General features: G+C 37.7%; 1 protein-coding gene across 5 annotated transcripts in view; it reads right to left on the bottom strand.

Moving 5' to 3' along the window:
* Positions 1-13,099, bottom strand: part of LOC135417153 (neurabin-1-like) — a 45,321-nt gene extending 32,222 nt beyond the window's left edge. For all 5 annotated transcript variants that reach the window (XR_010431939.1, XM_064660830.1, XM_064660833.1 and 2 more), the window contains exon 1: positions 11,492-13,099. Coding sequence is in view for 4 of the 5 variants with exons in the window: in XM_064660830.1 (XP_064516900.1) it covers positions 11,492-13,099 (1,608 nt within the window). In the remaining variant the exon portion in view is untranslated. The remainder of the gene's footprint in view (positions 1-11,491) is intronic.
* Between the last annotated feature and the right edge of the window lie 234 nt (positions 13,100-13,333).

Here is a 13,333-nt window from a genome sequence, read left to right as displayed (position 1 = left end):
ATGTAGTTTTCTGATTTTGCAAGGGAATCACGCAGTTTCCCAGGAAAAGGAAATGCCTTGCTACATACATTACTATTTTTAGTAATCACTCCAACTGAATTTCTGGATTGTTAAAAATAAAGAGATAAACAAACAACACAAATTAAGGCAGAAATCTACAAAGGAAGAATGAGGTACATGTAACAGGGTTAATTTTAAACATCAGCATGTTCATTGACTGTATTTAAATTAATAACTTAGGGGAAAAAAGGAAAAATAATATACCACCCCGCTTATCTTTAAAAACAAGGTTTCTCTGCTAAATGTTTTGCAGGCACCGAGTGTTTTATTCAACATCACTGTAAGACAAAAAACAGTTATGGACTGCAGCTGCAGTAGCCATCTCCCTAATCAAGAACATGCAGTGCTGACACAAAGTTCATTTACACTGGCCTACTAAATTTCTGCAATTTTTGTATTTTGCCACTAAGACTACATAGACAAGTAACTGCAATCATGTAAGTAAGACAACATTAACCGTAATTAACATTTTCCCTGTGAATTTACATTCACTGGTATATGTGTTAGCTCTGCATGGCAGTAGCCTCAGACACAGAAAAGCAGTTATTGAAACAGGTTATGAAAAAGCAACTAATAGTTACACTATTTCCCATGGGGAGTTACTGCTTTCCCTTCAGACTCCAGCTGGAGATCAGTTTCACACACTCTTCCCAAACCCTGCAAAACATCTACTCCAGAAACGTGGCATGGCCATATAGTCGGTCAAGTAAGCATGATTAGATCCACTAAAGGGAAGGAAGAAGCCCACTTTCAGAAGTCTTATGTTTCCCCCAATAAAGGAACTTTAACACAAAAGTTGTTCTTCCTAAATCTTGCATAAAGGTTAATAAACACCTTTTGACTATTTACAGACATCAGTAGGAAACAACCAGACACAACTGGACAACAAGGGTCACACTTACAGTATGTCTTCCATGAACTTTACAGAATAAATCTGCAAAACAGACAAAGAAAACCATCTAAATGGTCTAAAGTACCCTTACTCTACTATTATCAGAAAAAGGTGGCCAAGTTCCCAAGTTCTTTAATCACCCTTCTTAGTCCCCAAATCAGTAAATAGGACATTTCATGAAGCATTATTCTCCCTTTGGAACAAAACCAGTCTAGTTTGCTTCCTTTCCATCCCAATAGAAAAAGCAATCTCTCTAAAAATATAGTCAAGTTATAATAAGATGAATTTTAAACTGATAATAAAAAGGAAGTTCATGAGGGAACAAGTAATAATTTCTTAGTGAGAATATTTGAGTTCTTGAGAACAAATCAAATACCAGGGCATGAAAAATATCAAGTTTGCTTATAAATTAGTATACATATAATCTAGTCTTAATAGTATGACTAAAATGTCAAAGGTCACTAACTGTCAAATGGCTGAATGAGCAAAATGTGGACAATGGCAGGAGTTCATTTGGGAGACAGTGACAACTATACTTTCCTTATTCTTTATAACTCAGTGGTCTAACTCACAAAGCAGAAGATGATGCAAGTAGCCACTATCTTCTGAAGAATTACATTACCGCAGGGATGACTAATTCCTTGCACAACAATTTATAAAGCACTAGAAATTTGGGGGAAGCAAAGTTGCACCATAGCAATAGCATTACATATGCTGCAAGTCTTGGGCTACCAGCACTAAAACATTTCTAGAACTTCTAAAAATTATTTATTATTTTTCCAACTTAAAAGTAATAGAACCGTACTTAGGAGTCTCATGGAATTTGCTAATTTTGATACAAAATTGATCATAGGAATTGATCATCTACTGGGAGTGGATAATAGAATTTCAAACTAGTGGTCCCTTAGGTTCCAGTGATGTTTATAATTGTTATTAATAAAACAATAGCACAAACATATCTATGCAAATGAAGACTACTAATATTTATGCATAGTTTTTGCAGCTTTTTAAGTAAAGCTTAGCTGAAATCAATTCTGAATAATTCACTAAGAGAAAGAATTCATACTTTTAAGTAACAGATGAAAGTGTGTGAGAACATTTAGATAATATTCTAAAAACCACAACCTCACAACTAAAAAAAGGTAGTCCCATTTCAAAATGGTAAGAACAATATACCCCCCTCCTAACTTCAGACTTTTAAGAAAAACATCAATTTACAAGGAACAGAGGAAAACCAAAACTTATAACCAGAAGCCAAACACTGCAATAACAGAAAGAAAAGCAAAAGAACACTACAAAAACTATGACCAAAGAGTCAAGGGAAAAAGACAGAAATTTTTATTGTGTACATGTGGAATCATAACATGATATTCATCTTTTATGAGACAGAAATGGTAAAAATGTTGTTACTAATATAGAAAATGCAAAACAGCTCAGCAAGCTGTCCTCGCAAAGTAGCAAAAGTAACATTTATACACAGTTAAAATGTGGATAATAAGTAATATAAGTTCACAGTTTAGAAGATTGATGAGAAAGCTAAACATGTTCATCCCTGCACTGTGTCTGGCAGGGTTTAGTCACTGAATCAAATGCATTACAGACAAAAGAAATTCTAATCTTACTATTCAGAAGCCACTGCTAGCCAGAGATCATAAAATTATTAGTGTGTAAGTAGTATTTTTAAAAGATATTATTTAGCAAACACAAGTGATTGTCATGACATAGGAGAAAAGAGATTAATTTTACTGTGGAAACCATGTGAATTTTACAAGCCTTTTATCATAGCTTGTTATATATCCAGGTTGCCCTAACATTAATAACTTTTTAATCTGTCAAACTATCTGAAAAAATAATTTCCTTTTACAGTCAAGACCTTTTTCCTTCAGAATGAATAAAATTAATTTGAATCAAAAATAATTCTGTTAGAGGGCTGAATTTTTAAGAACTACTTTAATTAAATTGTTAAGACATACAACTGTAAATTTTCAAATATACTTCGTGCTTGAACATACATATTTATTTGGAGACAGAACAAGCTGCATTTTTTCCACCAGGAAAATGAACAAATTTTTGAACATGAACAACTCAGTTTTGCACCTTCTATGAAGGTGTTAATATCAACATCATCAAGGTCAGCACTCAAAGAACACCAATGCAGCCTACTGTCTAAGAGATCCTACTGTTGAGTTCCTGTAACTACAGAGAACTAAAAATCTCCATTTTATCATCTTAGTGCTACCACAGAAAACAGCATTATCACAGAAAAATGACAACCTCACTTACTTCAAACTCTTCACAGACCATAAAAAGGTCAACTTAAGTATTATGTTAGTTTTAGAAGAATATTAATTTTATTAAAGGGCAAACACTAACTTACCATGTGCTTGCATGTAAGTGCTACAGAGTGATAAACCACTGTCCGAAGACCTCCACTGCCACATTCATTTCTAGTATATAGATTTGTTTGTGCCCGATGAAAAGCAGAACATTATAGAAGTAATTGCAGTAAGATTAAGAAATCAGTAACTGCCCAGAAGGGCTTTCAACTATTTGGAACAGAAGCAATATCAGCATCATTTTAAAATTCTCATGTAATACTGCAGTATTTGCTGGAAAGCCTCAGAGCACCTGCACAGGCAGTAACACCTGCCAGCTGAGAGAGGCTCTGGAGTGTTACTGACACCCTGGCTGGACTCCACACCCAGCCACGGCTACACCCCTTGGTTCACCTCACTTCTGAAACATGGGGCTCACTTGGAACGGGCAAGTTCACTGACACTCAGTAAAGCCAAACATTCGAAACACAAGTTACAGCTCAGGGAAAATTATTTAATAGTGAACAGTTTCTGCTTTCCAAATTGATGGCCTTTGTGATGCCTGGCAAAATGCGAAGTGCCCAGGCAAACATGAATAATCATTTGAAAGAGCAGCACTGAAGTAGACCTGAAGCATAATGTACACTCTACAGTTTACTCTTACAATCTCCCTCTTCAGTTCAAGTAGACATCTTGTTACCACTACCCATTCTTCCCTCTATTTCCAAAAGCTACATGGTTAGTATTTTATTACCGCTACTTTTTATATTTTAAGTGAAAAGTGTCTATATCTAATTTAAGTCAATTGATGCTATAAAAGCATTACAGAATCAGCACAGAGAAATATCTCGCACACCTTTACTCTTCTTCAAAAAGTTTTCAGAATAGTTAGCAACTGTTGAACAGGTTGATATACAGGCAGGCTGCACACATTTATGTCTTTGATCTTGCAGCTCTGTATGACTTAAAAGCCCCAGCCAAGTCAATTTACATAAGTGAAACCTTGCCTTGGATCTACAGTACAGACAATTTCATATAGACAATTTAATCATAAATAAACCAGGTTTTTAGCCAAGCTCATTATTCTCTACCTAATTCTCTATCTAATAAAACCAGTAAAGTTTATTCTCTAGTTCCGTATTTCATTGCAGGAGCAAAATCAGTGGAGCCAGCTAGAGAACAAGACAGCCAATACAGCATCTATTTCAGTCAGGTTATGCTACCTACTCGAGAAGGAGACATTCTCTCACTTTCAGGTATTTAATTTTTAAATCCCAGTGGAAGAAATATTGAAACCAGAGAACAGCATCCATTCAGATGCAGAGCACTGATTTTCTTTCATTTCAGACATTCAAAGAAGAAGTTGAGAGAAGATCCATGATCTCCATCTGTGACCTGGTCATACTCCTCCACCATCTCCTCCACCAGTTGAGGTGGCATTGCTCTCTGACTGACAGAGACTGAAAGACTTCAAAATAAATAGGATATGATCAAAATACTACTCACAATCAAAAAACTACTCACAATACCACATAAAAGGGGGCACCCCCAAAAAATCTTGGCTCCTTGACTTTGATTATAAAGAGAGTGATTCAATTACGAACATCCATAAGCTTCACAGGTGTCTTGGTACCCATCAGTTCACACCTGGTAATCCACATAGATATGTGTATTTATTTAGTATTCACCAAAACAGAAATCTTGACCTGATCGAATTTAAACAGCAAGCAAATTGGTATGGGGAACTTCAAAAGAATAACAACTAACACAAAAATAGTGTCCATCTGACTGTTTTCTAAAGACCATAAGAAGAAACAACAACAAAATAACCCTGTTACACCTAACCAACTCAATTAACTAATCTGCATTAATACTGTCATTAGCAATGATCAATACCCCAAATTCGAAAAGGGTCATCTCACTATGCCAAGTTGCATCAGAGGGTTATAGAAGAAAATGATGGAGAAATAAATGTAAAGAATTTGCCATGTTGCATAATACTTTCCTACTCAATAAAAATATAAGAACCCTGTAAAAATTCTGCAACACTGCACCTTTATCTTAAGGTTACAAAATGCGTACTCAGCTAATAGAGGCACACATCTTTTTACTGATGTCCCTCTTAGTGTTCACCTTCTATGTTAGAATTATATGGAAAGGGATAATTAAGTTTTCCATCTCTCCAAAGGTAAACTTGAAACAAGTTTCAGCTACTGCCTGTTCATTCTTTACTAGCCTAGGTCATGTATTCTCAGATGCTAATAACAGAAATCATCATCAAAAAGACACTGAATCTTTCAGCAGCTTAGCTGTTGAGCTAATGAACTTGTCTCCCATAAATGTGCTTATCTTTGCTGACCTTCAACACCTCCTCAGTGTTTCTTCTGACTGTATCATCCATGAAACCCTCAAGTGCCTCCTATTCACCGTCTTTCCTCCCTCCTGTTCCCCACAGCTATTCAGAGAAAAACACAGCACAGGCTGGGCACACATAGTGATCAGCTAACATTAAGTCAAAACGAACAAGCAATTTAAACTAAAGCTGCATGCCCTCAAGCAAGCAGGTGAATCCACAACTCTGATACAAGTGCTAATTTTCTGCAAACCAAGAAGTACCTTAAAAATACCTTTAAAAACCTCTTTTTCCTCCCTATCAAATCCAAGTGAAACTGCTAGCACTGCTAGTTAGAAGCTGGAGGAACTGAAAAAGGAGTGAGGATGGGCAGGTGATAACCTCACCTGACCTCCATAATCTCAGCATTCTCTTATTTTTCCATAGTTTTACAGCATAATCAAATACATCAAACAGGTCAGCTAGTAAGAAGCACAAGATGCCCTGTTCTTGAAGCTAGCTATCTCCAATTCAAATGCACATGTTATCTAACTGCATCTGTGCAATAATTCAGAAATACACTGCCATATTAAAGTAAAGAGTCAAGCTGCTACAGCAGTGAGCCATGACATAAAAAGAAATTCTTTATTTTTTCTGTTCCAATTTAGACTTCTGCTCCACAGTCCCATGTCCTGGCACTTTCTGGACTCTCATCCAAAGACTCTTGAAATGCCAAATCAATCTACTATTGTAAAACTTACATATCAAATATTTCCTAAAAATCTAAACAGAGAATGTATGATATTAAAAAAAAAAAAAAAAAGACAACAGCTTGAGTTGAAAGGGCTTCTTTCTGGAGAGCTGAACAACCGTCATGGAATCAAAACAGCATAAGGACCATAAAGGCATCAGAAATATTGGACTTTTTGACCCAGGTAAACCCATACACAGAACTAAATGCATTTAGGCCTAATAAACTTTTAACTTACGTGAAGACTGAAATTTCAGTAAGAGTTTAAAGATTATCTTTCCTCACCCCCCCCCCCAAAAAAAAAATTTCACACGTGTGAAAATATGTACCTTCTTCCTCCAGGTAATATCCATGTTTTTAACATCCCATACTGTTAACCAGTAGGAATGCCACACTCTCAGATGCAGGCAGAACAAAACAGGGTTACTTTTTGCAAAATGTCACTGAAAAGTACCATGAAGAGTTTGTGATAATAACATGAAGAAAAGTTGTTATGATGTTAAGTTACTAATGTTGTAATGTTGATAAACAGAGTTCCAAAATAAATCAAATCTATCAGTTACAACAAGAAAATTGTCATTGCAAAAGCTCCCAAACAAAGCACAATGGAAATGCACTCATGTTATTTGCGTCAAGAAAAAAGACCAGACAACTTCCCACATATTAGTCAATTCTGTTTAAATCTACTTTCAGATCAAATCTCTACTTTCCTACATCAACCTACATCCACATCACATACTTGTTTCTTAACGCCACTGAAGTATTTTACTGAAGTGCTTGAGCAATGGCTGACAAACAATTGACCAGTCATCAATTTTCTAATTACTGAAGAAACTCCAGGGTTTGGGTATCTTCTACTACTTAGTGTATTTTGTATCCCTTTCAGTATATGACATCATAAGTACAGAAGTTAACAGCTCAAAAATCAGAGGCTGTATGAAGCTGAAGCACTACTCTACAACATTGTTATTCAATGAGTATTCAAGAATCTACGCATTGACCTAGAAAATTTGTGCATCTCCTAAAAGTGGTAAGCATTTACAGATATGTTGTCATACAGGAAGTCTAATTCAAGGTTATCTTCATTTAGTGCTTCATTAACTTCCACAGTAAGTAGTTTTGTAATAAAAAGACTGAAGAGTAGGCCAGCCTGAACAATGTTATCATTTGTGCCCAGCTACACGTAAAACAGATCTATTCTGATGTGCAAGACAAATGGCAATATTATAAAGGATTTCCATATTCTCTAAGAAGCAGCTGATATTTGACTGGTCAGGACAATGCACAAACTACGAAACTGCTTTCAGTTTCCTTAAGAAATAAATTTAAGCTCCTGTTCAACTGTGACAATACAAAAGTAACGCCTTTATGAAGGTTTGGGTTTTGTTTAGTTTGGGTTTTTTTGAACTGTGTTCTTGACTAAATCTTAAAATGTATTATCATTCACAAAAAGGTGGGAACAGCCACTCCCACGAAACATGAACTAGATAACACTGATAATTAAACAGACTTACGGAAGCAAACAGTAGCTGTACTATCTTTTCAGTTTACCTGAGCTACAGAATTTCTAAGGATCATAAATCATTGCAGAAGTTAGTCACTGTACTATTAAAGGTTTTGAGGACAAAGTTTGACATAGTCAGAGGTAAGAACAACTCAAGAAGCCAATTTGAAAACAGGCATTTGTTTTCCCAACTAAATATTTCAAAATTATGAATCTCAAAGAGCACTCAGTCATTACATTTATGTTAATTAGAGCCTTTCAAAGTAATGTCTACATTACAAAGGCAAATGAAATATAAAGGGATGACAGCAGTTACCTGATGTTCTTTGCGCTGTGCAATGCTGATTGTTTACACAGTTTATTCAACAAACTTCAAGACAAAGACAAATTCAGTTCCCTTGCAAATACCTTGGGCAGCTGAGTGTGCTTTACATTCCTTACTGGCTTCATATGTGGCAACAAGAGACTAAAAATTGCTCAGGTACCATAATACAAACCCACTCTGCAAAGTTCTGCTAATAACTGCACAGCATCACTCTTTCAACTACTGTAGATAAAATAAGCAACCGGGACATAGTGTGCCTTAAGGTCTGCAAAGATCAAACAGCAGCAGGACTAAAGAGAGCTGGGTTACCCACAGCACATAAATCTTCCCACACGTCATTTATCACCAGTTTCTATGGAATTGAAACATTTCTTTTAAAAAGTCTCATCTGTGCTTGCTTTCACAGGCACAGGGCAACACAAAATAATGGGAGTATTTGTGTAATTATGTTCCATCTTTCCTGAAATTATCAGATCAAATTATGTTCTTAAGCCCTGCTACAGATGTCAACAATCATGGATCTCTATCATGGGTCAGATGCAGTGCTAACAGAGTTAGCTCCCTTCCACATCCCCTGGGAGCTGCATAGTCTCCTCCTTTTACTCAAAGGCCTTGCCAATTTTACAACTGACTAGCAATTTTGAAGCACAAATATTAATCACGTTCCCTTTGTTCCTGCAGCATAAATATTGTTTCTAAGGTGCCTGTGCTTAAGTTATATGCATTACCTACACACATATCCAACTTCTCTTTTGTGTATATCAAGTACAATGGTCAGAGCTCCATCACTGCAGAACCTCGAAGATCTGAGAATGTGCTTTTTTATGCCCAATACCTTCTGAATGTTTTGAATTCTTCAACTCTATCACACACCTGCTAAACAGCAACTGCAAGAGACACAGATGTTTTTTTGTAAACACCAGAGAGGTGCAGAGGGAAAACAGCAAGCATGCAAGGCCAGGCTGGCCTCTCTCAGTAGCATCTATAAGGAGGAACACAGACCTTCTCCTCTAGTGCCTATGAAGGTCTGAAAATGGCACTCACATTTTAGTCAAACTTATTAGTATAAATAAAGCTGAAAAAGGAAGTTACTAGGATGCATTTCTCACTATGGCAATGCTCTAAGCTGTGGTGGGGACCAGGAATAATCTAGCTACCACTCAGATTTTTTTCTCTTCCAATTTAAGATGCACTAAAATCTACACAGAAAGTCAGACAGAGAAATTTCCTTCTGTGAGGTAAAACTGGGATTTTCTAAAAGGCTAATGAGGTATTAAAGGTACACAACTAAAGAAAATTTTGGGTAAGCAAAAAAAAAGTTGGAATTCTTTATTTTACAGAGTATAAACCTCAAAAACCATATACCAGGACTTATTTCCACTAAGTATCATAGAAAACATGAAGCAAAAAGGCAGACATAGGAAAAGAAATCGTTGCTTAGGCATGAGGAACAAAGAGGGAAAACCTATTGAAAATGACCTATAGAAAGACATCCCTATACCCAAAATAGGGAAGATATAGCCAAGTATCATTGAAAGGGGATAAAGAAAGGCAAGGATCACAAGATTCTATTTAAGGGCCCTAAAAAGTATATTCAGTGATCATACTGCTATTAAGGACACTATATTCTGCAAATCCAAGTGGGGCATTATGGCAAGAACTGCGTTGTTTTTTCTGGAAAACTGCTAATAGTTGCTACTAAACATTCATCTCTTGGTTGTGTAAATGATAATCTGGTGCAGGTTGGTTCCTGTGGCTTTCAGAGAAGCAGCTATATTTGAACAGTGCTTGTTACAAAAAACTGTGTTTTGTCTACATGAGAGCTTCCATCACGGTTGGCACTGAGATTTCTACTAATGCTTTCAACTATGTCTGGCATAAACATCACAGAGAAAGCGGCAGTCTGTTAACAGCCCCTGCTTCAGTAGGATTTCAGCAATGATCAGTAAAACCCTGCCTACAGCAGAGAGTCACTCAACACACATTTACAGTAGACTCTATACTGCACTTTCCTCAGACATTCAGTGCACGAATGCAAGGGGAAATGGACTGATGCCCCTCCGGCACTCTCCCAGCCCTCATCAGACTCATTATGCAGTTTTCAATACCAGCACTCTCCCCTTCACTGCTCCAGGTCACCACTAAAGCAGCATCATCTACAAGAAAGCCATATAAAGTCAGCCTGTCCATGGAGAGACTACAAAAAATCCCCACGTGCAACAAAACTCACATTTTGCCACACCCAGAACATTTTCTGGGGTACAGCACTGGTGTGTGTTTAGCAAACTGGGAAATTACAGCTCTCCACTGTGGGAAATTCAAGAGTCAATAGAATTTTACATCCCTCTGATCAGTAAAAGCAAGTCTTGACTGTATGAACAAGGTGTAAAAGCTGTTTAATAAAGATGACATTTTTCATACATATAACAGTAGAAGTGAAGTATGCTTAAGAAAGCCTGGACTGTTTCCCATTCCATCCTGGTCTGCATCTCCCAATTCTTCTCCCAAAGTTTAAGAGGGACTAGAATAATTCAAATCTGCAAGAGACTACGGGTAAACACAGTTCAAGTTGTAGAACAACTTATTTTGTGGGTATTTTGGTGAGGGAAGATCAAACATACAAATCTTTTTCATTTGTTAGAGTTGTAAGTTACACTACTTCTCATTACCCAGTCTGCCTTGTAACTTCCACTCCTGCAACTTCCGTGATTCCAAAATACTCATGTTAACACTCCTACGGCTTATTCACCAATCCAGTATTAAAACCAAATAACATATATATGGTTATTATTAGAGAGAATTCTAGGATCTTAAATAACACGAATCAGTCTTTCATATTTTCTTATAGTTAATTCTATAACCAAGTCTGAAGTTGAATCTGAAAGTTTGCTATGGGTTTTTTTGTTATTTTGTTTGGGTTTTTTAAAAACTTTTTTACAAAAAGTAAAACTGAAAAAAATTCTTCCTAATGCAACAACTCAATTTTAAACAAATGAAGGCAACTATTAAAGGTCATGTGTTCATATCTATGTCTAAAACATTTGTGGTCCTGAAAATGTCTGGCAAGTAAAATCTCACGTGCTCCACTACACTATCTTATGAAGCTGCTGTAATTAAGAAATCACTTGTGACTAATTTATAAATTTTCTGAACATGTAACTTTTCTCTTATTTACTGTTAAATAAAAGCTGTAAACGTAACACTTTTTAAAGGGTTTCTGGAACTCTGAAAAAAAAAAACCACAAAATGTATTTCCTGAGTATTTTTGACTGCAAAACAATTAAAAAATAAAGACAATTCAAATGTACTTACTTTGATAGGAGCTGTTGAGAACTTGACTTTTCGGTCTGGATCAGGATCCTCCTCTTCAGAAAGCCCAGGAAACTCCTCATATTCACTGTCATACATATACGCATCCTCTCCCTCCAAAATTTCTTTGCCTTCAGGCTCTTGGTTTTCTGGCTCTGTATCCCTGTCACCATCAAAAGCTGCATTCTCTATTCCAAAAGCACTGAAGTCCTCACTTTGCTTTTCCAACACTTGCTCCTCTTCTTCAGTATCCTCTTCCTGCTCTAGAACGTCCTGAATGCGTGTAACTGGACCATCTCTTACAGACAACCCATTTCTTTCTTCTTCCCAACTGGTCTTGCTGCCATCCATAGACTCTTCTATCACTTCCAAGGCATAGTCACTCCTCTCCCCTTCCTGTACTTGACATATGAGCATCTGATCCTCTTGAACAACGTGATCTCTCTCCAAACCTTCATTTTCATGCCCTGAGGTTTCATTTTGTCCAACCAGCTCTGTGCAAGTCCCCTCTGTGGGGGAAACTGAGGAGGAAACACTATCTGATCTGTGCTGAGCCTCCTGACCGGGCACACTGCCCATATCCCACAGGCTTCTCTCAAGTACCAGTTGCTCCCTTTTGTCTTTTCCAAGAGCCTCACTCGGCTCATCTCTGCGGATCCCAAGCACTTTGGGGAACACACCCTTCTCCAGACATCCTTCAGCAACAGCAGGCAAATTCAAACTCTCCTGGCCTCTCAAAGGGTCCTGATTCGGAGGACTATCATTTTTTGAAATTTCTTTGGATTCTTCAGTATCACTGTCACCCAAAAAGCTTTCCAGCCTCCTAGAAATGGGCCCTGCATTCAGGAAGGAGGATTTAGAACCACTATTAGGATGTTGCTGTTTCAACTCCTCACTGCCTTGATTTTCAACTTTCTCCAGTGCAACTGGAGGACTCGCTTCTGTATTAAAACTGAAGTTGTCCACCACATTGCTGCAATCAGAAGCTGAACCACGTCTCCTCTTATCTTCACTTCTTTCACATTTGCTGGGGGAGTATCTGTCCACCGAGCTCCGCTGTTTTATATTCCTCTCAAAAAGCTTCCTAGTCTCTGAAAATTTTTCTGCCAGGGCAACTTTGTCCAAGTCTGCCTCATCACTGCTACGGACAACCCTGTCGGCAGCAGAAGGCACAGATAACGAATCCACAGGACTGCTGCAGGGGCTGGTGCTTGTATTAAGAAGATTATTTTTTTGGACAATGAGAAAAGATGGGCTACCTGGAGAAGGTCCATACTCTGCTGCCGTGGCCCGGCTGATTAATTTGGTCTCAGCAGGTGGACTGCTTTCAGAGGCTGTGGAAGAAGAGCTTCCCATTTGCAGAAACATATTTTTGATCTTGTGTACTCTATTGCCATAAGTGGCAGCTCTGCCTCGACTGTGTGGGTCATTTCCCCCTCCATTGGAAGAGGTGTTCAGCTTCTGATGCAAGCCTGTTTTACTGGAAGTGTTATCAGGATTGTTTACACCATCAAAAGAGCATTTGATAGCATGGAAATCAGATTTATAGGCATTTCGGTGTGGTGATGCACTTCTTAAAGTCCTTTCCCCCTTGCCTTCAGTTTTCATCATTGTCAAAGAGAAAGCTCCCTCGACTCCTGAAGAAGAATGGGAAGAACGGCTCCTTAGCACAAAGCTTCCACCCTCCAACAGCAGGCAGAGCAGATCCCACAGAAGATCCCAAAAGCAGCCTTTCACTCAGCCAGCTTCCCCGCTTGCACTGAAATGGAGTGCAGGGGAGAGAAAGAAATCAAAGCGCGTGAATGGTTACATCGGGTGTTATCCCCAGCGCGGACCGCGGTATCC

The sequence above is a fragment of the Pseudopipra pipra genome, chromosome 7, assembly GCF_036250125.1.
Source record: "Pseudopipra pipra isolate bDixPip1 chromosome 7, bDixPip1.hap1, whole genome shotgun sequence".
Classification (NCBI taxonomy): Eukaryota; Metazoa; Chordata; class Aves; order Passeriformes; family Pipridae; genus Pseudopipra; species Pseudopipra pipra.
This window is presented reverse-complemented; position numbering and strand designations above follow the sequence as displayed.